At 48.3% G+C, this 24,655-nt stretch overlaps 4 protein-coding genes across 7 annotated transcripts; 1 reads left to right on the forward strand and 3 right to left on the reverse strand.

Annotated features, from left to right (window-relative positions):
• Window positions 1–765: 765 nt before the first annotated feature.
• Window positions 766–15,182, reverse strand: LOC133904767 (uncharacterized). Of its 4 annotated transcripts, none has more exons than XM_062346315.1 (4): window positions 14,859–15,182; window positions 14,635–14,742; window positions 2,337–2,515; window positions 766–1,173 (listed from the first exon to the last, which is right to left on the reverse strand). In XM_062346315.1, the coding sequence occupies exons 1-3, from the start codon at window positions 14,958–14,960 to the stop codon at window positions 2,498–2,500; spliced, it is 228 nt and encodes a 75-aa protein (XP_062202299.1). In that variant the 5' UTR covers window positions 14,961–15,182; the 3' UTR covers window positions 766–1,173; window positions 2,337–2,497. The 4 variants fall into 4 exon arrangements, with proteins under 4 accessions (XP_062202299.1, XP_062202289.1, XP_062202284.1 ...); XM_062346305.1 differs by having other exon boundaries at window positions 2,350–2,497; window positions 14,859–15,181; XM_062346300.1 differs by having other exon boundaries at window positions 2,337–2,497; window positions 14,859–15,181.
• A 1,377-nt stretch (window positions 15,183–16,559) lies between these two features.
• Window positions 16,560–17,445, reverse strand: LOC133909954 (uncharacterized). Its single transcript, XM_062352478.1, has one exon. It carries the CDS (start codon window positions 17,342–17,344, stop codon window positions 16,865–16,867), a length of 480 nt encoding a protein of 159 aa, XP_062208462.1. The 5' UTR covers window positions 17,345–17,445; the 3' UTR covers window positions 16,560–16,864.
• Window positions 17,446–17,609: 164 nt separating this feature from the next.
• LOC133904795 (uncharacterized protein At5g01610-like) lies at window positions 17,610–20,750 on the reverse strand. Its single transcript, XM_062346350.1, has 3 exons — window positions 20,506–20,750; window positions 19,195–19,249; window positions 17,610–18,150 (listed from the first exon to the last, which is right to left on the reverse strand). The coding sequence occupies exons 1-3, from the start codon at window positions 20,590–20,592 to the stop codon at window positions 17,780–17,782; spliced, it is 513 nt and encodes a 170-aa protein (XP_062202334.1). The 5' UTR covers window positions 20,593–20,750; the 3' UTR covers window positions 17,610–17,779.
• Window positions 20,751–20,899: 149 nt separating this feature from the next.
• LOC133904804 (protein transport protein Sec61 subunit beta-like) lies at window positions 20,900–22,738 on the forward strand. The gene is made up of 2 exons (XM_062346361.1): window positions 20,900–21,065; window positions 22,315–22,738. Exon 2 carries the CDS (start codon window positions 22,331–22,333, stop codon window positions 22,571–22,573), a length of 243 nt encoding a protein of 80 aa, XP_062202345.1. The 5' UTR covers window positions 20,900–21,065; window positions 22,315–22,330; the 3' UTR covers window positions 22,574–22,738.
• Window positions 22,739–24,655: the final 1,917 nt, after the last annotated feature.

The raw sequence follows: 24,655 nt of genomic DNA on the forward strand, positions 1-24,655 counted from the left end.
TAAGAGTCTTGATAGGCTTTGCATCCTCCATGCCAAACTTTTTTAATAAATCCTTTGCATATTTGGTTTGGCTAATAAATGTTCCTTCCTTTAGTTGTTTGATTTGAAGTCCTAGGAAGAAACTCAATTCTCCAATCATAGACATTTCAAACTCCCTAGACATCATTTCACCAAATTCCTCAGAAAAATCTTGGTTAGTAGACCCAAAAATGATATCATCAACATATATTTGACATAATAAGAAATCATTTGCAATAGATTTGGTGAACAATGTGGTATCAATTTTTTCAATTTTTTCAATTTTGAAGCCATTTGAAACAAGAAAATCTCTAAGTCTTTCATACCACACACGTGCGGCTTGTTTAAGGCCATTGAGAGCTTTAGATAGTTTATACATATCATTAGATCTTTTAGGATCTTCAAAACTGGGTGGCTGTTCAGCAAACATAAGTTCACTAATTTTTTCATTTTAAAAAAGGCACTTTCCACATCCATTTGATATAACTTAATATTATGAGATGAAACAAATGCAAGCAAGATTCTAATAGCCTCAAGTCAGCTACAGGAGCGGAAGTGTCACCAAAATTCAAATCTTCGACTTGAGTGTATCCTTATGCAACCAATCTTGGTTTGTTTCTTACAACAATCTCTTCTTCATCTTGCTTATTTCGAAAGACCTATTTTGTGCCAATCACATTGTGATCTATTGAATTTGGTCTTTCTACCGATTCTCATACATCGTTGCGGGTGAAGTTGTTTAGCTCTTCATGCATTGTATTTACCCAATCTGGATCATTTAGTGATTCTTCTATACAGTTAGACTCAATATAAGATACAAAAGAAAAATATTCACAAAATAAAGGAACACGAGAACAAATTTGAATGCTCATACTAATGTCACCAACAATTTATCAACAAGGTGATCCTTGACAATGGCATGGTGAACTTTTGGATGAACTACCGGCTCTTGTGATGGAGTTGATGAAGTGATAGCTCGTTGTGATTGATCTTCCTCATCTTCCAAATTATGAGCTTGAACTTGATCATTTGTAGTGGAAGTAGATGGAATAGCCCGAATTAAGGTAGATGGATCATCTTCTTGTTCACCTTCTTCTTTTGTCTTGATGTCACATATTGATATATTCTTGATAGCTCTTCTCAAGCCTTTATTACCTGCATCATCCAATTTTTTTTGGTCTTCTTTAGAGTCATTAGTTTCGTCAAATTCAACATCATATGTCTCTTCAAATAAACTAGAATTTTGGTTGTAGACATGATAGGCTTTACTATTAGAAGAATAACCAAGTAAGAAACATTCATCACAGTTCCTTTGGAATTTTAATAAATGAGCACATTTCTTTAGAATGTAGTATTTACATCCAAATAGCCGAAAATATGAGATGTTTGGTTTTTTTCTAATAAGGAACTCATATGGAGTCATCTTCAATAGTCGGTGACAATATAACCTGTTTAATAAATGGCATGCAGTATTAATGGATTCAGCCAAAACTTGTCCAAAACATTATATTCTGAAAGCATTGATCTTGCTATATCAATTAGAGTCCGATTCTTCCTTTGAACTACTCCATTTTGCTCTGGAGTGTATTTGGCCGAGAATTCATATTTGATTCCCTTTTCTTCACAAAAATCGTCAACCTTTGTGTTCTTGAATTCGGAGCTATTGTCACTTCTCACTTTCTTTACTTTGAACTCAAATTCATTTTTAGCCCTCTTAGTAAAACTCTTAAAAGTGTTAAATACAATAGTCTTATCATGTAAAAAGAAAACCCAAGTATATCTAGAAAAATCGTCAACAATGACAAGACAATAGCTATTACCTCCAACAATTATTATGTGGTTAGGCCAAATAGATACATATGTAATGATTCGAATGGTCTTGAAGTTGACATGGAGCTTTTATACGGATGTGAATTTCCTACTTGCTTTACGGCTTGACAAATGCTACATAACTTGTTCTTCTCAAATTTCACATTCTTCAACTCTACTACTAGATTATGCCTTAACAAATGATTTAGTTGATTCATACCAATATGACCAAGCCTTCTATGACAAAGCCAACATTTTGATAACTTTGTAAACAAACATGTGCTTAGGCTTGCATCATTAGAAGAGAAATCAACTAGATAAAGATTTCCATATCTAAAGCTTTTGAAAACTACACTATTATCCTTCATGCTAAATATTATCATCATTTAGAGAGAAAATGCATGAAAGATCAAGATCACATAATTGAGCAACGGATAACAAATTAAAATTTAGAGATTCAACTAGCAATATATTTGAAATAGACAAATTATTTGAGATAGCAAATTTACCTAATCCTTTTACCTTTCCTTTGCTATTATCATCAAAAGTGATTTTGTCATATTCCGATCCATCATTGCTAATATATGTGAACATCCTTTGATTTTCAGACATGTGTTGAGTGTATCAACTATCTAGCACCCAATTATCTCCCACCAGACTTGTAGTTTACCTACAAAACAAAATTAAGCTATTTTAGGATGTTAGTTAACAAGGCTTTAGGCACCTAAATAACATTCTTTTTAGAATCAATTATAGGAGTGTCAACAAATCTAGCTTCAACACTATCATTTGAACATCTCTTAAGAACATAGCATGAATCAAAAGATGCATATGAATTATCCTTAAGATTTTTACACTCTTTTTCAACATACCCGGTTTTCTTGAATTTTATGCAATAACCACTACCCTTCACAAAAGTAGTTTTTGATGAATGAATACTTTCTTACCCTTCTTGGAACATACCCAAGGCCTTCTTTATTGATGGAGAACCTTTGACTATCCAAGACTCGTCTAATTTTAGATTCTCCAACATAGCATCTTGCTAGATTATTGGTTAGTTTTTCAACTTTTTTTAACTTGTTATTTTCATCAATAATCAAGATATCATTACAAGATATAGCTTTAGACAAAATAAGCAAATCATCACGCAAGATAGATGTATTCATAAGAGATAAAATAGATATATCATCTAGAATATTGCAAGATATACTCATATCTATTTTAGTTTTGTTTGTTTCATGAGCAATAAGAGAGTTATGAGCTTCCTTAAATATCTCATGAGTTTCTTTTAAATCCACATGAGACGTCTTTAGCTCCTCATAGGATTCTTGAAGAGAAGTGTGTTTTCTCTTCAATTCCTTAAACTTTGTTCGTTCTTTGCTCATGAAGTCATCAAAACCATTTATTAGCTCAACTAGATCATCACATGAATATTCATCTTCATCACATAATACCTTAGAGTCACCTTTTGCCATGAGACAAAAAAGGTGTGAAGAGTAAAGGTGACTCCTTGATGGCTACACCGGCAAGAACCTTTTGAGATGACTTTTGTTCATCAGAGTCAGAGTTTGAGCTTGCATCTGAATCCCGCTTGTTGGGGGGGGGGGTCACCATCAAGGACCCTCAACGCCCCTTGGCTTCGCCGGTCTAGGCCCGAGGACCATCAGGCCGAGGACCCCTCTGGGATCCCATGGCTCCAGAGGGGTCCTGGAGGCCATGCCTTCAGAGCCCCAACTTGCAGTGAAGTGACCGGCATTTAATACCCATCAAGTGGTGGCCGCCTGACACGCTGGTGTAGTGCGGCACCGGAATAGATGACCAGCCACTGGGACAACCACCTCACTAGCCGTAGCAATGATTTAAGAGTTGCCCCTATGCCCTGCTGTACATAAAAGAACTTGTATGTCTACCGGCCTCATATGGTCATGTTTGTACATTTACACTCTGAATATCAGTATAAATACTGACCCTTGGCCACCAAGCCAAGAGAGACATATTTCCCTAAAAACTTTAGGCACTCATATCCTCTCCACTTCTCCTCCAAGCTTGAACAACTCCTGTAAGTTGGTTCTCACATCACTTTATTCGTTGAAGACATTTTCTTTCCCCAACAGCTGGCGCCGTCTCTGGGGAGAGAATAAGTGTAGAAGCATTAGGAGAGGTAGGATGCTGCCAAAGAAGAAAACTGCCAGGGTGGCGGCCGAGGCGGCCGACTCCCTGGCCACACCAGTGCGAAAGTCCACACGATCGCCACGACCAAACTCACGCTACACTGACACCAGCTCCTCAGCTGGCCGAAATGAGGGCCCCGTAGCCACCGGCGATCCGGCCACAACCCTGGCCGTGGCTGATTCTAGGGGCCCCACCGTTCTGGAGGCCCTTCAGCAGCAGCAAGGTGCAGACCTCGCTGCATCCCAAGGAGCTACGACTGAGGACACAACCACACAAGCCGCCACGGCCGACCAATAGGCGCATGTGGTGGCCCTCTGGTCTCAGCTGGAGGAGCTACATGCAGCCCTAAGGGCCGCACAACCGCCTACCGACATGTCCGTGCTAGCGCACGTAACGGCCAACACTGTGCTAGCCTAGGCTCCGGGGGCTAGCGAGGGCTTCGACATCACGACACATCATCAGCATGCGCCATCCGCGGTTGACCAATAGGCAGCGCATCCTCGGGCCCATCAGCTCGAGGCCTCGCTCGTCAACTCCAACTCTCCCCTTCAGGCAGACTTGCAGGTCGTACCCTTCCCGGACGGATTTCGGACACACAAGCTACCTAAATGAAAAGGCGATTCAGACCTAGAGGAGTTCACTCATGCAAACGCCCTCGCCATCGAAGCCAACGGAGGTGGGCAGACCACCATGGACAAGTGCCTTCGTCTCGCTCTTGAGGGAGTAGCCCTCCGATGGTTCTGGGCATTAGAGCCCGGGTCTATCTATGACTGGGCCTAGCTCAGGGACATCTTATGCAACAACTTCCAGGGTACCTTCGTCTAGCCGGTGACCTCCGGGAGCCTGTATGCCATTAAACAACAACCCGGTGAGACCCTCCAGCAGTACTTCCGAAGGTTTGTGGAAACTAAGGCCCATGTAAAGGGCATTTCGGAGTCATCAGTCATTGATGCCGCCACCCAAGGTTTGGCCTTCGAGCCTCTCTTCGATCGACTACATCAATGCTCGGTGCGCTCAGTAAGCGCCCTCATGTGCAAGTTCGAGGAATACGCACATGCGGAGGAGGAACGGATCCATCGGGGGATCGTGCATGTCACCACGGCCCCCTACGTCGAGCCCGAGAAGCCCACCTCCCAAGTGGGGTCCTCGCATGCCCTGCCACCTCCATCTGTAAAAGGGCCTCCGAGGAGGCCAAGGGCTTCAGGGAACGCAGGCCTCGGCAAAAACAATGGCGCGGCATGTGCAACATCGCTCAAACTCGAGGGGCTCCGATCTCGCCTCATTCTATGGGGCGCAGCCGAGGGCACTCCAGAGCCTTCCTGGAGTGGCAGCGTACCCTAGGCCGGTAGTACAATGAAGGATACTAGTGCGCTCTACACGAGGCAAGACAAGCCCACAATACCGAATATTGCCGAACCCTCATCACCTTTCGAGAGGGGTACCTGGAGAGGCTGGCAGCACGCGCGGCAGGGGATAGGGCCGATGACGAGTAGTGCGGAGGTTGCAGGCTAGCAACAAGCCGCAAAATTGATCACCTAGCCTTGTAGAACCCTCCCCCGGTGGCTCTCCCTCCGCCGCCGCCGCTAGCCATAGTGGAGCATGTCGATGAAGGGGACCATGCTAAGCGAGTGGTCCTGGCCATAATAGGAGGAGGACCCTCTGTGGCTCCTCGAAGTGGCATCGGTGGGACTATGCACGTGGGGTCAACCACGTCATAGCCACCAGCATCCACCACTGAGTCCCTGGTTAGGCCGAAGCCCATGTAACCTTCTCCCATGACGATGCTAGCTGACTTTGTCGCCGAATGGACTCCCCATCCGCAGGGCCCCCGGAGACCCCTCCACAAGATATATGGACGGTATATGCTGACAGAGCATACAGGTCCAGTGGCGTAGGGGCTAGAGCCATCCTCATCTCCCCGGCTGGCCAGCAGGCGGCATTCGCAGCTTGCTTGGAGTTCAAGGCAACCAACAACATCACCGAGTATGAGGCTAACCTCTTGGGGCTCCGCAAGGCTCGGTCCTTAGGGGTTGCCAGGATCATTATCCAAACAGACTCATAGGTTGTTATCGGGCATGTTGATAATACCTTCCAGGTCTAGCATCCGAAGCTATTGAAGTACCTCGAAGCCATCCGCAAGGTCGAAGGGTTCTTCCAGGGTATCTCAGTGCGAAGCATACCCTGCACGGACAACCACAAGGCAGACACCCTGGCAATGGCCGCCATTAGAAGTGGAGTCCATCCTTCAGGGGCCTTCTTCAAAGTCGTCCACAAGTCGGCAGCAGGTAACTTCGGTGAGGTCGCCACCACCATACTACCCATTGGGCCTCCGGACTGGAGGGCCTCCCTCTTTTCCTTCCTAAAGGGAACTAAGGAGCCTCACAACCCAGTCGAGCTCCATCATATTCAACAACGCTCAAGGGGCTACCTCCTAGTGATGGAGCCCTTTACAAGACTGGAGTCTGTAGCCCCCTCCTTTGTTGTGTCACTAAGGAGCAGGGGACTAACCTCCTAAGAGAGATTCATGAGGGGCTCTGTGGCAGCCACCTCACACCCACACCCTCGTAGGCAAAGCACTTCGCCAGGGGCTATATTGGCCCACTATCATGATCGACTCCGAGGAGCTCGTCCGCACCTACCAAGGATGCCAGTGGATGGGACGATGGAGCCAACATCCTCCGACCCCGCTACAGCCAATCGCTCCAATCTGGCCCCTGGCACACTGGGGGATGGACTTAATAGGGTCATTCCGTTGCACTAAAGGGAACCTCTATTATGCGGCCATGGCCTTGGAGTACTTCTCCAAATGGATCGAGACCGAGCCCCCCACAGCAATCACAGCCAACAATGTCCAGAAATTTTTCTGGAAAAATGACATATGCCAATTTGGTGTCCCATGGCACCTCACCGTTGACAACGAGATGTAGTTTGACTCTGGCCCATTCCGGGAGTTCTACGCCGACATCGGCATCGAGATGTGCTTCGCAGTAGTTCATCACCCACACTCCAACGGGGCGATTGAGCGAGCTAATGGCAACATCCTCTCCGGACTAAATCGATGTCTCGTCGGTTTCGCAAAAGGCCTATGGGTCAAAGAGCTCCCAAAGGTGTTGTGGTCACTCCGTACTACGGTCACCCATCCCACCGGGTTTACCCCCTTCCATCTCCTATTTGGCGAGGAAGCCATGACTCCGACATAAATCAAGGGACGCTCCCTCCGGGTTCACTTACTGGAGACCACCGGAGAAAAAGAGGTATCCCTCGACCTTACAGAGGGCACGAGGCTTCACACTATCCAGAACCATGATCGCTACATCACTGAGACCAAGGCTTGGTACAATCCTAAGGTCACGCTGTGATTTTCAGGCCCGGAGATCTAGTCCTCCGGCGCATGCTGGCTCCGGAAAAACTTCGAAACAAATGGGAAGGCCCCTACCTCGTCCTTGCGTCCAATAGGTCAGGCTCCTATTGCTTGGCACACATTGATGGGAGGCCTCTTGAGCACACCTGAAATGCGGAAGCACTCCGTAAATACTACGTGTAAGCAGGGAACCGATGGAGCCTCGCCACAATATCAATCGGGGAAGAATGTCTTGGGCAATATATTCAACTGACGGGTCTTACATCCGAAAGGAGTTTCCACATGCAGGGTACCCCTCTTAGCTCCTGGCCTCACAAGAAACCCAAAAAAAATTGCAATAGACTACAAGGCCCTAAGGCTAGCATAGGCGCTTCAGACGCGGGACCCCGCCTCGGAGGCTGATGCAGTAGTGGGCACCATCGAAGGACTAGGAGGAACTGGGGGATACCTCATTTGCCTCCTCCTTCGCCTTCTCCTTCTCCTCATCAATCTCCTTCTCCAGGAGATCCCAATCTATCTCCTCTTCATCATTGGAGATGTTGACAATCTCAACAGGAGAAACCACTCGGGTCGGAGACCGGGCTAGAGCAACGGGAGGTAGCCCCCTATGCGGGGATGATAGCTCGATGGTAGCTGGCTCGAATCTGGCGAGCAGGCCCCTGAGATCGCCTGCCCTTAGCATTGATGCGGCCAGGGGAACTGGCGCTGGCACCGATAGTAGTTCACCCCGGCCATTTACACCCAGAGTGGGAGGCGACGCCATGCGAGCTACGAAATAATTTGCGAGAATGAAAACTTGTCTTACCCAGGGCCAGGAGGGCCGCAAGGACGAGCATTTCTTATAATGCCTGGTCGCAATGAGTACAATTCCAACTTGGGAACACGTGGCCACATGAATGCCCTAGTTTTTTGCGCACACGTCCCATCATAGTTATTGCCCAAATTACTTTCAGCGCGTGCCAGGGCAGCAGGCGCAAGACCTCATGAGTCAAATGGAGATGAGTCCCCTGGCGTCACCCCACCATGTGGCATGGTCACGAACATATAGGGCCCACGATGAAGTTGGCCCGCGTACCAGACCAATTCCACTAGAGTCAGGCACATTGCCTTCATTGCGCACCATCATGTCCCTACTGCAGAAAAAGATGAGAAGATCTCACAACCGCAGGGCTCCGGACGGCTCAGCCTCCGTCGAGCCTTCCTGTTGCCATTAGCAAGGAGGCCCAATTCATGAAAGGTACGCCCACCCGCATAGCCTTTCAAAGTTCTAGACCGCTGTTTACCATTAACCCCTATATAGTGTACGAAAGTCCTTAGTTTGGCATGCGCTAAAGGTAGTCATATCTACCGTTACAATCAGCTATTTGCCGATAACAATAGACATTGAAACTACGTTATATCTCTGCTCAACAATGCCACATACAACATAACAGGCACCAGAACTCTCCGCCTCCGAAGGCATCAGCTTCAGTCGCATCGAGGTCCAAACCCTCCGCCACCTGAAGCCATCAGCCTTGATCACGTTGAGGTCCAAACCCTTCACCACCTTGAAGGCATCAACCTCGGTTGCGTCGAGGTCCAAACCTTCCACCAACTCAAAGGCACTAGTCTCGGTCGCGTTGAGGTCCAAACCCTCTGCCACCCAAAGGCATCAGCCTTGGTCACGTCGAGGTCCAAACCCTCTGCCACCTCAAAGGCAACAGCCTCGGTCGCATCGAGGTCCAAACCCTTTGCCACCCGAAGTCATCAACATAGATCAAGTTGAGGTCCAAACCCCCCACCACCCAAAAGCATCAGCCTCTATCACATCGAGGTCCAAACCCCCCCCCCCCCCGCCACTCGAAGGCGTCAGCCTTGGTCGCGTCGAGGTCCAAACCCTCCGCCACCCAAAGGCGTCAGCCTTGATCGTGTCGAGGTCCAAACCCTCCACCACCTCGAAAGCATCAACCTCAGTCGCGTCGAGGTCTAAACCCTCTACCACCTCGAAGGCATTGGCCTCAGTCACATTGAGGTCCAAATTCTCCACCACCTCAAAGGCATCAGTCTCGGTTACGTCAAGGTCCAAGCAAACACACTCATTCACCGGTACCAAGGATCACTCGCTCCTTCTGCATCGAGGAAGTCAGCAGATCGAACTTCCTCGACGTCCGGCACGGCCCATCCAAACAACACAGCAAGAGTGACCAGATGGGCATGGGAGAGGGGTCTATCGAAAAGACTCGCGTATTCGTTCTGCGCCTCTTGGCCAATGGACACCCCCTCGACGATGATCCCTAGTTTCTTCATGAGGACTGACTGCGCCCGATGGACCGCATTGGCCTGGGAAGCACGGCCAGGTCCCACCAACCGTCTACTCCTCCTGGAAGGTCCCGCAGTCGTTGCCAATGACTTCGGCTGGCGCTTGGGCACGGGCGGCACATGAAGCACAGCATTTGTGGGCGAGGGCACCTGAGCAAGGAAAGCGCCCTCCGCCACCTTCGAAGGCGACAACGGCGGAGGCGACAGCGACAACGCCAGCGTTGCTAGCCTGATCGACAGCACTGGCACGGGCGCGAGCAGCGTAGAGGCCGCGCGCGAACAACTCCTACGATAAACCAGGTGACACGTCTTGGGAGGGTATACACGGAGAGAGTGGATCAAGGGTAGGAGCACATCCCGGTCGTCAAGGCCGCTGTAAGGCATAGGGGCCGCGACCTCGGACGCCTGAAGGGCCGTTAGAGGCGTGTCCAAGGCCGTCTCCATCGAGGCGACATACGGCCCAGACAAGCCTACGCCAGGGGGCAGGGCATGGGGTGTTCTAATGAACTCCACGGCCCCGCCAAGAGCACTTGACGCCATCCCCACAGGCATGCCACCTAGGGACACTAAAGGCAGTGGACAAAAACAGGGATCACAAGTGAACCCCAAAGGATTTGAACCCAAGTCGGAAGCAGTGCCTGTCACCAATAGGCCTCCCGTAGCCACTTTTTCAGGAATGGCAGAGCAGTGCCTTTGCAGGATTCCCGGTGGCACAGGATTCACTAGGGCGTAGTGGGTCGACTCATCCGCGCGAGACCCCGGTGTATGAACCGCCAGAGAGCTCTCCTTCACCATCGGATCCCAGGCCAACGACTGAGGGGCAACGTAGGGAGAGACCAAGGGCTCCACCTCCAGCAAGACTGTGTGTCGCAAGGGGCAGGTGCTGGGGGCATTCCGTGACCATAGGATCAAGGAAAACCGAAGGCAGAGGCCGATGCACCACGAATTCAGGGTCTTGCAGAAACTTTTCAGGGGTCCCGTCGCGCCCATGATTCATTGCACGTGACCCGGCGTTTGAACGTCCGAAACAAAGTGGGGTCGGCTAGGACCAAGTTCGCATCGACACAGACAGGCAGCCAGACGAAGGTAACCACGTCGACGGCAAGGTAGGACGCCGTTGGGCACCAGCGAAGGAGGACATCGAGGCACCACCTAGAGCACCGAGGCCTCCAGCTCCCGCCCTGCTGGCGTCGCAACCCACTGGCGGTTCATGGAATCTCGTGCGTTTCGACCAGGGTTAGGACCGGCAGCGTTGCTCGAAACCAGGGTAGTCGTCGTCATCGCTATCCCCATTGTCCGGCGGAGTGCCACCATCAGAGGAATCCGATGGTGAGCGCTAATCCTGGATCTCCCTGAGGTGGACGACAACCCTATAGCGGAGGAAAGGCTACTTAGAGTGGATTATGTCCTCCGAGCGCAGAAAGAGGCCTTGCTCCACGTATTCCTCCGCAGGCTCAGGCACAATCAGAGTGACCTCCGCTGGAATGAGATCCGAGTCAACACACCAAGCGACCACGCAAAAACGACCCATGTCCTCCTTGGCAACGGTGGCCAGAGTCGGCTGAAGGACGGAGCAGGAAGAGCTCAAGATGTTCTCTACCGTGGAGAGACGCCAAGCGTGTGCCAGGATCCCACAGAGTTCGAGCAGAACACAAAACAACATCGATCCCGTGACCGCCGAGGATTGACGCGTCCATGGTTTGAAACGTAGTTGGAACGGCGCCCCAGCAAGCATGGTGGGGTGGAGGACGAGATCACAAGTCCTCATCTCACGGAAGGAAATGAGGAAGTCTTCCAGGTGACCACGCAGGACCGAGAACTTGCCTTCCTCAATGCCGAAGGAGGACATCAGAAGCGACCGAACTTGCTCCGAAGTCATCGGCGGTCTTGTACCCACCACCAGCGCCACCAACGCACGAGAAAGCTCAGCCTCATCTTGGACAAGGTCCGCTGAGCGGGGGATAAGGTAGTACTGATGGCGCGGCCGGTGCTCAGGAGGGCCAAGAACCGACCCGGCAAGTGACGGTGTAGTACCGAAGAACGACGGTGTCGACGATGAGGACACGGCCGCACATATAGGAGGTGGAGTGAAGGTCCGACCTGTGGACTGGGAAGTGGCAGATGGCGTGACGTCCCAGCCGGCGGGAGGAGGCACAGGTGATGGAGGAGGGGTGCGATGAGGCAACCGAGATGACCGCCCTGGCGCATTTGGTGGAGGGATGTGCGACCTTGAGACGGATCCAGGCACGGCGCGAGGCCTCTTGCAATGGCACGCCTGGTGTCCCTCGTGCCGGCATCTCAAGCAGTGCAATGGGTTCCGGCAAGCCGCTGCGACATGGCCAATGGCGAGGCAGTTGACGCACCTTCCCACCAGATCTGCCGGCACCGATCGCGAAGTCGGGGGCTGCTGTGGGTGTGGGGCTCGATTCCCACGCCTCCTCTTAGCGACCAGCTGCCAACCATCTTCAACAACGACCATGCTACGCGGGGGCTCGCCAGACAAAGGTGGCTGGGAGCTGGTCGGGAGGGGATCCTGGGGCAGTGGACGCAGATGCTCCGCCCACTGGGCCGCATCAAGGACCCCCGCCGAAGGAGACGGCCGCCCTTGCTGAACCGTCGGTGGGGTAGCACCCCTTGCAGCGACTAGGTAAGACGATGGCCCACCAGAGGGAGTAGTTGAGGCAGACAAAGGGCTAAACAGCAACCACTCCGGCAAGTCCGCACCAGAGAGCAAGGGCTCGGCCACTGGGCTAAATGGAGCGGCATTGGGGTTGAGAGTGGACGGCGTGGCCGGAGCGTCCAACGCCGGGAAGGAGGGCGAGGACCCACAGGGGTCACCAGCTCGAAGGAGGCGGCACCGAGCGAGAACTCTCGCCCATCTCCGCCCGCTAGTAAACAATTGTTAGGACTAAATAAACCATGAAGTGGATTAAGGAAAAAAAAACAATGTTATTTTGCAATGCAAGGAAATAGTATGGATCCTATTTAGATCCTCAAGGCACAATATAAGAAATTCTTAAGCAGCCAAGGCAAATGGCATTATGAGCTCTACCACATATTGGTACATGCAGACATAACTACAGGCAACAGCAACAGCAACAGCAAGGTGCATTCACACATAATAATGCCATGAAAAGAGTGTTGAGCCTAGCCGTTTCGATTGGATCTGTGAATAAAAATAAAATGATGCATTCAAGAAAAATGAAGATACAAGATGAAATCTTTTTTTAGCCCCAAAATGAGATCATTTGCAGCTGGTGATGTTTGACGTCCTTGTCTTACACACAATAAGTTTATGCAAAACAGTCATGGTAGTAAATATTCACCTAGATGACATAATATCAATGTTATCTGGACACCCATGTTCAATTTTTTTTGCCGAATCGGACACCCCGAATCTGAGTCAAATTCTGACACCTGTGTCAGATTCCGAGTTGTATTTCGCGTGTCCAAATTTTCTTTACCGAATTGGACACCCGAATCCGAGTCGGATTTTGACACCCAAATCTTCTTATATAAAAAAAACTCGACCAACCTAGGAGGAACTAAATGGCATTATAAATACGAAGAAATAGGTACTCAAATTCGCGTCGAAGATGACTCTAACCTGAGTAATCTATGCGTACATCCATACTCTCACCCAACTGAGCTGGGCTCACTTCCCGAGTCTTTTTATATATATGTGCCCGAATCACATACATATAAGAAGGCATAGCAACCATAATTATTTATCTAAATGCATAGCACACAACAATAAGATATAATTATTATTTATTACGTTGCATTTAGATAGACTAGAGCAACTATTTTTCTATTAGAAATACGGAGGACACTAGTACAGAAACATAATCATAATAGCCAAAATAACTACATCATATGTGTAAACAACAAAGCAGATGCCTGAATGGCAACATATGAAAGTACAGAAGCTGAGGAGCTTTTCCATCATGAATAGTGGCCAAACCACCTTGTGTCCTATGGCAAACAGGTGCACGCTGGAATTTTTACATCTTAGCCTTTCAAGTGTAGAATATTTAAAGAACATCAATGGAAAAACTGTATTATCACAAAGGAACCCACTAAGGAAAAATAATCACTGTGCCGATGATAGCAAGTTAGGAAATCATATTAAAAAATTCACATTTCTTGCAAACCTGAAAGCATATAATTACAAGGGCCTAACCAAATTTGCACAATAACAGGAATCATATAGTAGACAACAATCCTCTGCTGTTACCTTTCTACATAAATATGACTCTCCTCCGCCAAATCCAACTCTCATTCTAATCATGGAATCAAAAGTCCTCACCAAATCCCACACTAAACAACATAAGAAACGGAGAAAATAGATGCCGAAGCAAATGAATCTGAACAAACCACAGCATCCTAGTCATCTCAATTTTTTTCCTTAAACCAAGTTAGTTCCTTACTTCCATAAACCCCAGAAACAGACAAACAGCATAATAACAAGCTGATCGTTATCAATTCCAATCTGCCATACTAACAAGCACTCCCAATCCCATCACCCATACAAACATGACAGGAAAAATCACATTTCTTGCACACCTAAAAGCATATACTTAGAAGGCCTAACCAAGTTTACAGCATAAAAATATTCATTAAGAAGACAACAAGCAGTTGTGATTACCCTTGTACACAAACATAACCCTTCACCGCCCAATCTAATGCCCATCCAACCATGGAAACAAAAATCCTTCACCAAATCCCACACTAAACAAGGGGAAATGGTTGTAGGTGCAAAAGAATCTCCGTCAACCACAGCAACCTCATGATCTCCTACTTTCCCCCCATAAACCACGCTAGTTCCTTACATTCATAAAGCAACAACATACTAACAAGCCGTTCGATCCCATCAGCCATACTAAGAAGAACTCCACGTCTCATCAAACACTACAGGGACAGGGAACGAGGAAAGCCGAATCCATCCGGCCACAGAGGAGTTGAGGAGGAGGTACCTTCTGGACGAGGTTGGCGGTGCCGCGTCCCTTGGGCTGGTCGACGGCCTCGCTGAGGGTGACGTAGGTGGCCTTGGCGGTGGTCTCCCCGCAGTTCTCGCACCGCAGCTGCGATACAGCACACAGAAGCGAACGAGCAAACCCCCATCAGCACCGTCCGCGATCGAGAGGGAGGGGGAGCCGATCGATCGAGACAAGGGAGGAGAAGGGAGGGGGACGCGGACCTTGAGGTAGTAGGGGAAGTTGGGGTCGTCGCAGCCGCGGCGGGGCTGCAGGTTGGTGAGGCCGTCCAGCTCCGCACCCACCAACAGCGCGTACAACACCATCTACGCCTTGGCTAGGGTTAGGACTTCCGGCCCGGGTCAGCTGCCGCCGACGGAGACGAAGAGGAGGAAGGGGAAGGTGGGTTTGTTTCGCTTCGCCTTTGCGTTCTGTCTGCGGGATTAAGGAATGGAGCAGACGGGACGGGAATATGTTCCGTCTAGACCTGTTCAAATGTCGGAATGGGCTTTGAAAAAGCTGACGAGAAAACCACAAGTTCGAGGCTGACAACAGTTTTTCGACCCGGGCTCGGGCTTTGTTAAAGGTTCCAGACTTATATTTTTAGCCTTTGCTCAGTCCAAAAAAATTTCGGGCTGAAAAGGTAAGCTTGAGACTAGCGGGCGTCTAAAATCGTGATGGAACTAGGTCTACTTATGGATAGTCTAACTCGACCCGCGCGTTATTTAGGGAAGTACAGGAATGCCTGAGCCTAACAGGCGTCTAAAATCGCGATGGAACTAGGTCTACTTATGGACAGTCTAACTCCACCCGCACGTTATTTTGGGAAGTTCAGGAATGCCTCTAAAGTTTTTTTTTAAAGCCTCGACACTGCAATACAAATTTGAACACACATCCAAACACGGACTATACTGCTATGCCCTACACGAACACCAACACACTTTAAACACGTAGGCTAGATCTACAATCTATACATATCTCGCACCCCTAATAAAATAGACGATGTCATATAAACGTCATATGCGATAAGCGCATCACAGTTATATCATGGCTCCATATATATAAATTTGTTGCCCATGTAGCTTTACCCATGCAACGGAAAAAAAATATTTGGGTCGGAACTATGCCAAAACTTATGGTAGTTGTAAGTACGACATGTGTGACCAACTAGTCATAAATTTATTTGACTAAAATATATTCAAGTGGGATTTTTTTTAGATTTAGCTGCAAGGGCAAGGAACATGATATATCGTTTATATATAGTCCTTTGAAGATACTTAAATCTAAGAAACTCTGACAGCGAGAACTCTTTGGCGCTGCCCAGCCCATGAGCCAAGCGCTCGCCCGCGGCTCCGACAACGTTGGTTGTTTACTGTATGTTGGCAACGCCAATCTTTCGTAGACATGCCAAAATTCGGTAACAAACCAAAAAATGACTAAATCTTGTGGGCGTGCCAAAAATTTGGTGCCATAGTGCTCCATGGCGTGTGCCCTGATGCTCTGGTGTGCCTCCTTTCCACATGTAACGCGTAGTGCCTCCTTTACTAGCATTGTTCCTTTCCACAGCCAACGGAATCGAGCAGTGAAAATGGTCGATGTTTGTAGCGGACCAAGGGACACGGTGCTCAAGGACACTCATTGTGATTGCAAAGCGTGAAATGCTTAGCAACGAGAAGCCGTAAGAGCGCGCAATTCACTCTGATCCTGTCCCGCTACCTATATTTCAGTTGTGAGTAGCAATGCTAATAATCGTACGGCATATCTGATATCATGCTCCTGAGAGATCAGCAAGAACACAATTAATATGACAGAAGCTACCAAATCCTAAGTTGTGATTTCTGAAGCAACAGGCCAACAGAGTCTAGCAAGCAGCAGCAATGACGAAGCAAGGAGGGCAATGGACCATACAATGACCAGATCATAAGTTCACAGAAATTTTCATCTAATCAGCTGCAAGAAAGAGCTCCTTGTCTCAACTTGGATACAACTAGTATGAACTCTGAACTACCACAGGTACGCTGGTGGAAGACCAAGATTACATTTACAAAAACAACCAAATCTTATCGCCAATGATTTGCACGCGAGTACAGAATAAGATGCAACAGCAATTTAATTGGAATCAAGGAGATGAGTGCTCAGTGCAAACCAGATCACAAATTCGCATAAAGCTTCGCGTGGTTTGGTATCTAATCAGCAGCAAGAGAGGAATGAACCTTCCGCTCTGCTCAGATCAGTTGGGGCGTCCGGCGCGGAGGGAGCGGAGGCGGTCGACCCACTGGTCCTCGGGCACGCTGCCCGCCCACGGCGGCGGCGCGCCGGGGAAATCAACGCCGCGCATCGCGTCCACGATCCGCGCCGCGGTGCCCGCGGGAAGCGGGGCGCGCCGCCGGCGCTCGTTCTCCGAGAACGCCCGCGCCGCCGCCTCCACCGGCCTCATACCTTCCTCCCCCTCCTCGTTCTCCTCTCCCTCGTCCGCCTCCCCTTCCTCGTTGGAGGCCAGATCCAGGGCGGAGATGCCGTTGCCGGTCTCACCGAGGCGGTGGTGGGGCACGGCGGCGTCCGGGTCGGGGTCGGCGTCGGAGTCGGAGTCGGAGGCCGCGCTGGAGATGGGGCGGTAGTCAGCTTCCGTTTCGGCATCGGAATCGGATGCGGAGGAGTGGTCGGGGAGGGAGGCGGAGGCGGGGAGGTGGCCGTTCCCGGGGATGGACATGGTGGCCGCCGGCGAGGAGAAGGAGGGCGGAGGTCGTCTGACTTAACGGTGGAGTCAGGAATTGGATCCAAGAAGGAAAGCCTACAGAGAGTGCACGGGAAAATTTTCCTTGGAAGAATTTATGAACCGGGCCCGTTGTATTTATAGCGTCACGCCCTTGGGCCTTCATGGGCCGCGTAAGCGGCTAATTCGAGCCTTGGAGTCTAAAAAAACATGTATAAGTTTTAAAAACATGTATACATACATCGAACGTGACATGTTTGGATGAGGAAAATTGCTGATTGGCAATATATTTCATCTGAACTCCTACAAGTCTAAATGATTTAGTTTACATTTGTCTGTTGAACAAAAAAATAAAAAAGCGGACCAGCAAATTTGAAAGGAAAACAGAACTTCCCTTCTCTTGTCTATGCCGATGCATCATAGCAATAAAATCTAAAACTTGTCTATGCCAACACCATCCCTGACAACCTCGTAAGCGTCCCGATTCCTGGTCTTGTTCATGCCAGCAGCAAAGTGTACCTTGGTGGCCTCAGTCCTGACTGCCGTCACCTTGGTCCAGATCAGGATCTTGGTCTTCAAGCCATCAATGTCTGAGAGCTTACCCTTCTCGAGGTAGCCGGTCACGCAGGTGGAGAACCGCAAGACCGACGAGTCCTTGTAGCCAACCTCGCAGGCTGATGCGATGTACACAGTTAGCTTCTTCGTCTCTTCGTTGAACTCGTAGTTGGTCGCGTCCTGGGGGAACAGGCCTATTGGGAGGTCATATTCCTTGATAAATTCAGGCAGTGGTTTCTGCATCTTCCCTGAAACGGAAGACTTTAAGGAAAATGTAAAGATGGCACGTACAGGAAACAGGACAAACTGGAAGGAGGAGGATATTGTGATGATAAAAAAACATTGACATTGATTTATAATCATATTGCTATACTGTGTTACCATGATAAAATGATAATTACTGCTTGCTCTTAATTTTTTGAGAACACGCAAGGAAATTAAGCATCCTTGTATTAAGCAGGAAAAAGGCGAACGAGCAGCGACCCGAGTGGTCAGCTGGCTCAAGTAGCACTCGGGAGCTCCGGGTTCGATCCCCGGACGGACGAATTTTGGGGCTCCCACGCGGTCATGCACGGAGCGCGTGGGAAACACCCTACGGTGGAGCCGAGCCCGACGGGGTTCGATCTCCCATTTCGCCTTTGTCCTAAGCCTCCAATGAAAACCGTGCAGATGGGATCACACTGTTAAAAAAAACAAAAAAAAAGCCGTACGAAAGAAAGGCAAATAAAAACCCGAAGAACAAAGGTGTCTATTTTGTTGGACAAACACAGCAAAGGCAGCGACCTAGAGAGCTCTAAAGCCTATTATTAACAAACTAGTGTGCGGCCTGAACTTTCTTGCTCTTAATCCAAATAAAGTCCTCATTGTCGTATAATCCGCTGAGATAGACAAACATATATTGTTCATTCCCCCCCGCTTGATGCTGTGAGAAATGAGAAGATGGGAATGTGGTGGAAGTTAGCCTTGAGAGAATTACATGCGACGACTTCTGCTTTTACTAAATCGAACATTAGGAGCTGAAGTTACCAAGTGCAGGATCTTTCCGAGAAAAACTGACTAGCTTCTGCAGGCTAAAGATGACTTCATCCTCTGCACTTTAAATTACCAAAGGAAAATTTGAAGCAGAAAATCATCATTTGTTGTCTCCCTCTCATCACATCCAACCATAGGTTTAAAACGTGCATCCATTTTTTTCATCAAAAACATGCATGTGTTTTTGGAGAACAGAGAGAGCAAATCGTGTCTGTTGCAATTTGTTACCAAAATCTACAAAGCTAACCATGAGTCTTTACCTTTGATTTTGTTGACCATCCATTTGGCTCCATCCCCAATGCTGCTAGAGATTGACTGAAATTGCAAAAAGGTTGACGGAGTCAGCACAAAATGAGGACTTTTTCTATTAGTTGAAAGCATTGTTTGAAATAATAACATAGCAATCTAAATACATCGTATAGTCTAGATCTCAAGCTAGATGGTACAACAATGAAGTCATTGACGACAGGACGACTGAAACCACGAAATAAAACGCTAATATTACATAGCGGGCACAAGGCATGCAAAAAGTAAATATTAATGCAAAATGGGTCTCGCTTATCGATCTACAAAGGCTTCATCCACCCTAATGCTTAAATGTTCAGAGAGGTTCGCATGCAAAGGAACTAAGAGAGAATCGCAATGACTCTAATTCTAGTTCGATTATCATTGTCACAACAACACAACCTCAACCAATGTCACGCTAGTCGTCCAGTCCATGGCCTTCAATGTCAGTGGCGCAAATCTCACTGCTGCTAACGGAACCTAAGGGCATGGTTGGTTTGCATATTGTTTTGCCTAGCCCTGCTAGTGGGCAGAGAAGTCCTGGCTAGATTGAGGGCATTGCCTAGCAACTTTCATGGTTGTGTTATTTGTTGGCAAGTAAAAGCGGTGGTGGTTTTTCCCCCTCAATGAATTGGTAACTTAAGAATTCACCATCCACTAGTCCGTTTTTTCCGATTACAAAGAAGACGCATAGACACGCACAGCACTACACACTACTTAAACATACACGGTTCTCTGAATCTGTTCACGGTTACAACGGCATGCACATCACGGCACTCAATCTACACAGCGTGCTCTGTAAATAACAAGCGTGTACAGCATCGCGCACCTACACGCTACGCAGTTGGGTGTCCAAACGTCGGAAAGCATGGTGCTGATTAAGTCTTCCGGGCACAGCAGAGACCCTCGATCGGTAGATGCAACAATGCACAAGGAAAATGAAAGCTCGATCCATCCGTACTGATTCGGGCACAGCAAGCATTGGCCAACGAATAATAATAGTTCTTTTCTGAAAAGATCGCCGAGTAGTAATTCTTGAAAGATCGGAAGTATCAGATTTGATAATGGCAACATCCAAAAGAAAAAATAGAATGAGACCATGATGGATGGATGCAAGATGCCGGTGAGAACGAAGAAGCGAGCGAGAAAGGTCGATTGATCGTGTAACAAGTCGAACCGTACCGGCCATGAAAGCAAGATTAACTCTGGATGAATCTATATAATATAATCAATCAAACAAGGAAAGAAAGAAGGGAGGATTTTTTAGCGGCCTGGTCCGTTCTTACATTGATGTCGTCCCCGACGCTGTTCATCTCCTTGCCGGCCTTCTGGCTGAACCAGTATCCGCCCACCTTCCCCATGATCTGATCCATCCCTCCTCGACCAGCTCGCGCCTCCCCTTCGCAGGATCAAACTAAAATTCCAAGACCCGGAGCATAAATCTTTTGATCGGAATCTGGTCGCCCGACCTGTCGAAACCCAAATGTGGATGAAAGGCAGGCCGCGCCGTCAACCTCCTCGTTCTTATCGTGGGTGCTGGCAATTTTTAGAACGCGGGACGGGACCCACCGTCGGGTGACCTGGGTCCAGGTGGGGCCACCGTCGCCCTCGCTCCGTGGGCCGTGTCCACCGTTCCGCCTTCGCGGGGCGGGCTGGCGGACCAGCTAGCCAATCGCGCTGGCAAATCAGATCGCGCCGGCCACGCCACGCGCCTGGACACCGGGCGCCGCGTATATGAGCGCACGACGGGTCAGGCGCACATCGCACTCGGATCTCGGCCACCAGGAGTCAGGACTGTACCAGGAAGACGAGAAGAAGAAGCCGCGGATTCGTCACCGACCGCCAGGTGCGCGCGCGTCTCTCGATCCATCATCACCCCCCACCCCTTCTCCGATCGACCGCTTCTGCTTCTTCTTCTTCTCCCTATCGGTTCGACCGCGTGCGCCCCGATGGTGGTTCCATCCACGTTCCTGCTGGATCCGGGATTCTTCCAACTCTTGGATGTCTTGGCTAAATCCCTCTGCATGTTGATCTTGTGTCGATTGGCTGGGTGCTTAGATCTGCGCGTTCGCTTGTTCGAATTTGTGTGTGTGTGTGGGGGGGGGGGGGGGGGGGCTGGTTCGTTTCCGATCGTATTGTCCAGATCTGGCCACATCTTGGTGCGATCTTCGTTGGGTTATGCGGAAATTGGATTCTAGTTTTACTAGCTGAATTTCCCCTAAATATTAGTACTGCTACAATGTATTGTGAGGATGGGGGAAATTGTTGATTGATTACTGACGCCCATGCTCTGTTCCGTCATGTGCACCTGTACTTCTGCTAGAACGTAGATCATATGAATTCCGCTTGGTTCATTAGATGATCTTTAGTTGCACACTGAATTGAGAACTGATTGGTTGCATTGGCCTGCTGGACATGGTTTATATTATCGGTCTTGGTTTGCATGTTTAAATCACCCCTGTGACCCTGTCTAGTTGCAGTGTAAACATACCTCGTTGATTTTGGAATGCTCCTTGCAATGAACATATTTGCCTGCAGTTCTGTTACAGCTCTACGTTTTTAAGTCTGTCTTTATATAGGCAACAATTGTCATGCAATGAGCCTGCATATCACATAATCTGATGCTATGTCATACCATTGCTTATCTAATGTGAAGCTAGTGCACGCGTACCATTCTAGTATATTGTGATGTAGCTACTATATAAGGTCAAGGTGTGTTCGGCCAAAGACCCTTTATGTGCAAGTTTGGGGAGAATTTCAATTTAGCTCTCGCACTGATAATTTTGTCTTTAACAAGCATTGTTAAAGTTTACAACAGTAAAGAAAAATTATAATGCATAGTTTTGTACGTAATTAATGTTTGTAGGTATAAACAACCAAATCCGTTGCTTTTATGTTTTGTTAATGAACTAATTGCGTAAACTTCACACAGTGTAGGTGTAGGTAGCTAGATTTCCAGGATTGGAATGTGTGATGTCTTGTCAATTGAATCTAATCTATGCTTCCTCATGGTTATCATCAACCCTATATATGTCATGGTCTTTCACGGTTCTAGTGCTGCAAATCTTACGTCTGAACCTTGTATTGCCATGCAGAGAGGACTAAGACAAGATGTTGGCCAATGGTGACGCACCAGCCAGAGGGACTGCAGCAGCAGCTGCAAGCTTGCGCAGGCGTAGAACCACGAGCGGTGCCGCTGCTGGAGGTGGTGCCAGCTCAATGCTCCAGTTCTACACTGATGAGGCTGCGGGGCGCAAGATGTCGCCGAACACTGTTCTGATCATGAGCATAGGGTTCATCGCAGTTGTCGCTATGCTGCATGTTTTTGGGAAGTTGTACCGTACCTCCAACTAGAGCTGAGATTACCAGTCTCCAAGAAAGCGGAGTCTATCAACAGAGGAGCCTTGTAGACTGATTCAAATGGACAGCAAATGACTTAAAAGATCCTGAACAGATTTTGCTATTATAAAAGTTTATACAACATGCAATGCTGAGCTGTTATCGTTGAATCCTTTGCAAGCCTTGTTTGGTCGTTGCTTCATTATTTCAGTGTGTATACTTATGCTAGTTTCTTTCATTCCGCTGTCCTGATTTTTGTCGATCAATCCTTGTTGCTTATCCTTGGCAATTTCCCAATCGTGCACTGGGTCTATTTCAGCTGGATGCAAGGGTAATGTGTCAATTTCAGGTTCACCCCTGCGTTTCAAGTGAGACGCTACTGTTTAGCTGGTTCAGCGCTAATGCAAATATGGTACGGCTATGTGCTAACGCCTGATATGGTACCTGGTAAGTAAGTTGTGATAGGAACTTGGTGGATGGTGTATTGATGTATGATTGATTGCGTGATTATGGGTTTAGTTAGATTGGTGCGCTATTTCTTCACGGCTGCTAAGTATGATACTAGCCCATTGCGACTTTGCGGGAATGCTATGCATCTCGATGATCTCTGGCTTTCGCAAGAAGAGAGCGATACTGCTGCAAGTCACCAGCAGAATTGACCCAGAAAACCACGAGCATCGTGCACTCAATACAAATCAACTAATACGACAGCGGCCCTGATGGAAGCAACATGTGGACAAACCTAGGCCAGTGAAAGTACAACTCCTCTGTTTTCAAATGATCAACGCTTTTCATCAAAAAAACGTGGCAATGCTTTGATACTGCATAATTCCTAGACATGTTCTCCCAAACCCATATGAACTCTAGCATTGCTAGGTCACGGCCAATCCGGACGACGCCGACCTCGCCGTCGTAGTACCCCCACCAGCCGCGGCGGCAGGGCGTGACCTTCGTCAGGGTAACATCCACGGGTCCCTTCATGGCGGTGGGGTTTGGGGTTCTGCGACTTGGGGAAGGAGTTGGTGGTGGGGAATGGGAAGTGGTTAGGGGATGGTGGGTCCGACAGGAGTAACGCCACGAGTTCTAGAGCACGGCTGCCGGCTGTCAATTATGCGTTGTCAAAAATGATCTAACAAAGTTTTGCACCAGTTTAGTAACATACTCCCTCCGTCCACTTTTATAAAACGTATTTTCATTAAAAAATCAAATTGTTGAGTTTTAAATAACAATTAGTCTAATCATATGCATGTTTAACGTACAAAACTTATATCAATAAATTTATATTTCAATGTGCTTTTAACATGATGCTGATTTGGCAGCATTGACACTGTATTGTAAGAGGAATAAAAGATCAAAACCTATTTTCGAAGATTTTTTTAAACCAAAATATGTCTGGTAAAAATGGACGGAGGGAGTAATTGAGTGGCCAAAACCGAGCATAATTAATACTCTTATTTGCCACCAGTTCGGTGGTAAAGAGACGTATCTTCACTACTTCCCCCTCACGTGATATCGGCGCCGATAGGTGGGTCCGCATCTCCAACCCCCCCCCCCCCCCCCACCATTCCCCGGCCGCAACTCATCGGCTTCAGATATGAATCCGTTTGCTAGAAGTGCTTGAGATAGATCCCCTTTCTCCTCTTTTCTTTCCCTTTCTTTTTCTTTCCCTTTCGTCTCTCTGTTGAAGTGATGGATGGATAAGCTTGCTGAAGACAGGTTCACTCCAAAAGCAAAAAAACTAACGGACAGGGATAATATCGCCTAGTTTAGTGTGCTGTGATTTTATTTTGCATTGCTGTTAGTGTAAGTGCGTTTGAAATCGCGAGGTGAATGTGAAATGATTCCACCACTGCGTCCTATTAGTTACCACTGCTTACCATATCAACCCACCATTTGCATTGCATTGCATGATACCACAGCACTGGTTCCGGAAATTCTGCTGTGCGGCCTATACCATACATACTGAATCACTACGGGCAGTAGGCTTGGCAGCTAATAAATGACAGAGCTGGTTAAACGCAGCAGGAAAACTGAACGATACGCAGAGCTGTACGTTGAGATCATGACGAGGGGTCAGGCAGGAACACGGCGGCGGGA

Source organism: Phragmites australis, chromosome 2, assembly GCF_958298935.1.
Source record: "Phragmites australis chromosome 2, lpPhrAust1.1, whole genome shotgun sequence".
Classification (NCBI taxonomy): domain Eukaryota; kingdom Viridiplantae; phylum Streptophyta; class Magnoliopsida; order Poales; family Poaceae; genus Phragmites; species Phragmites australis.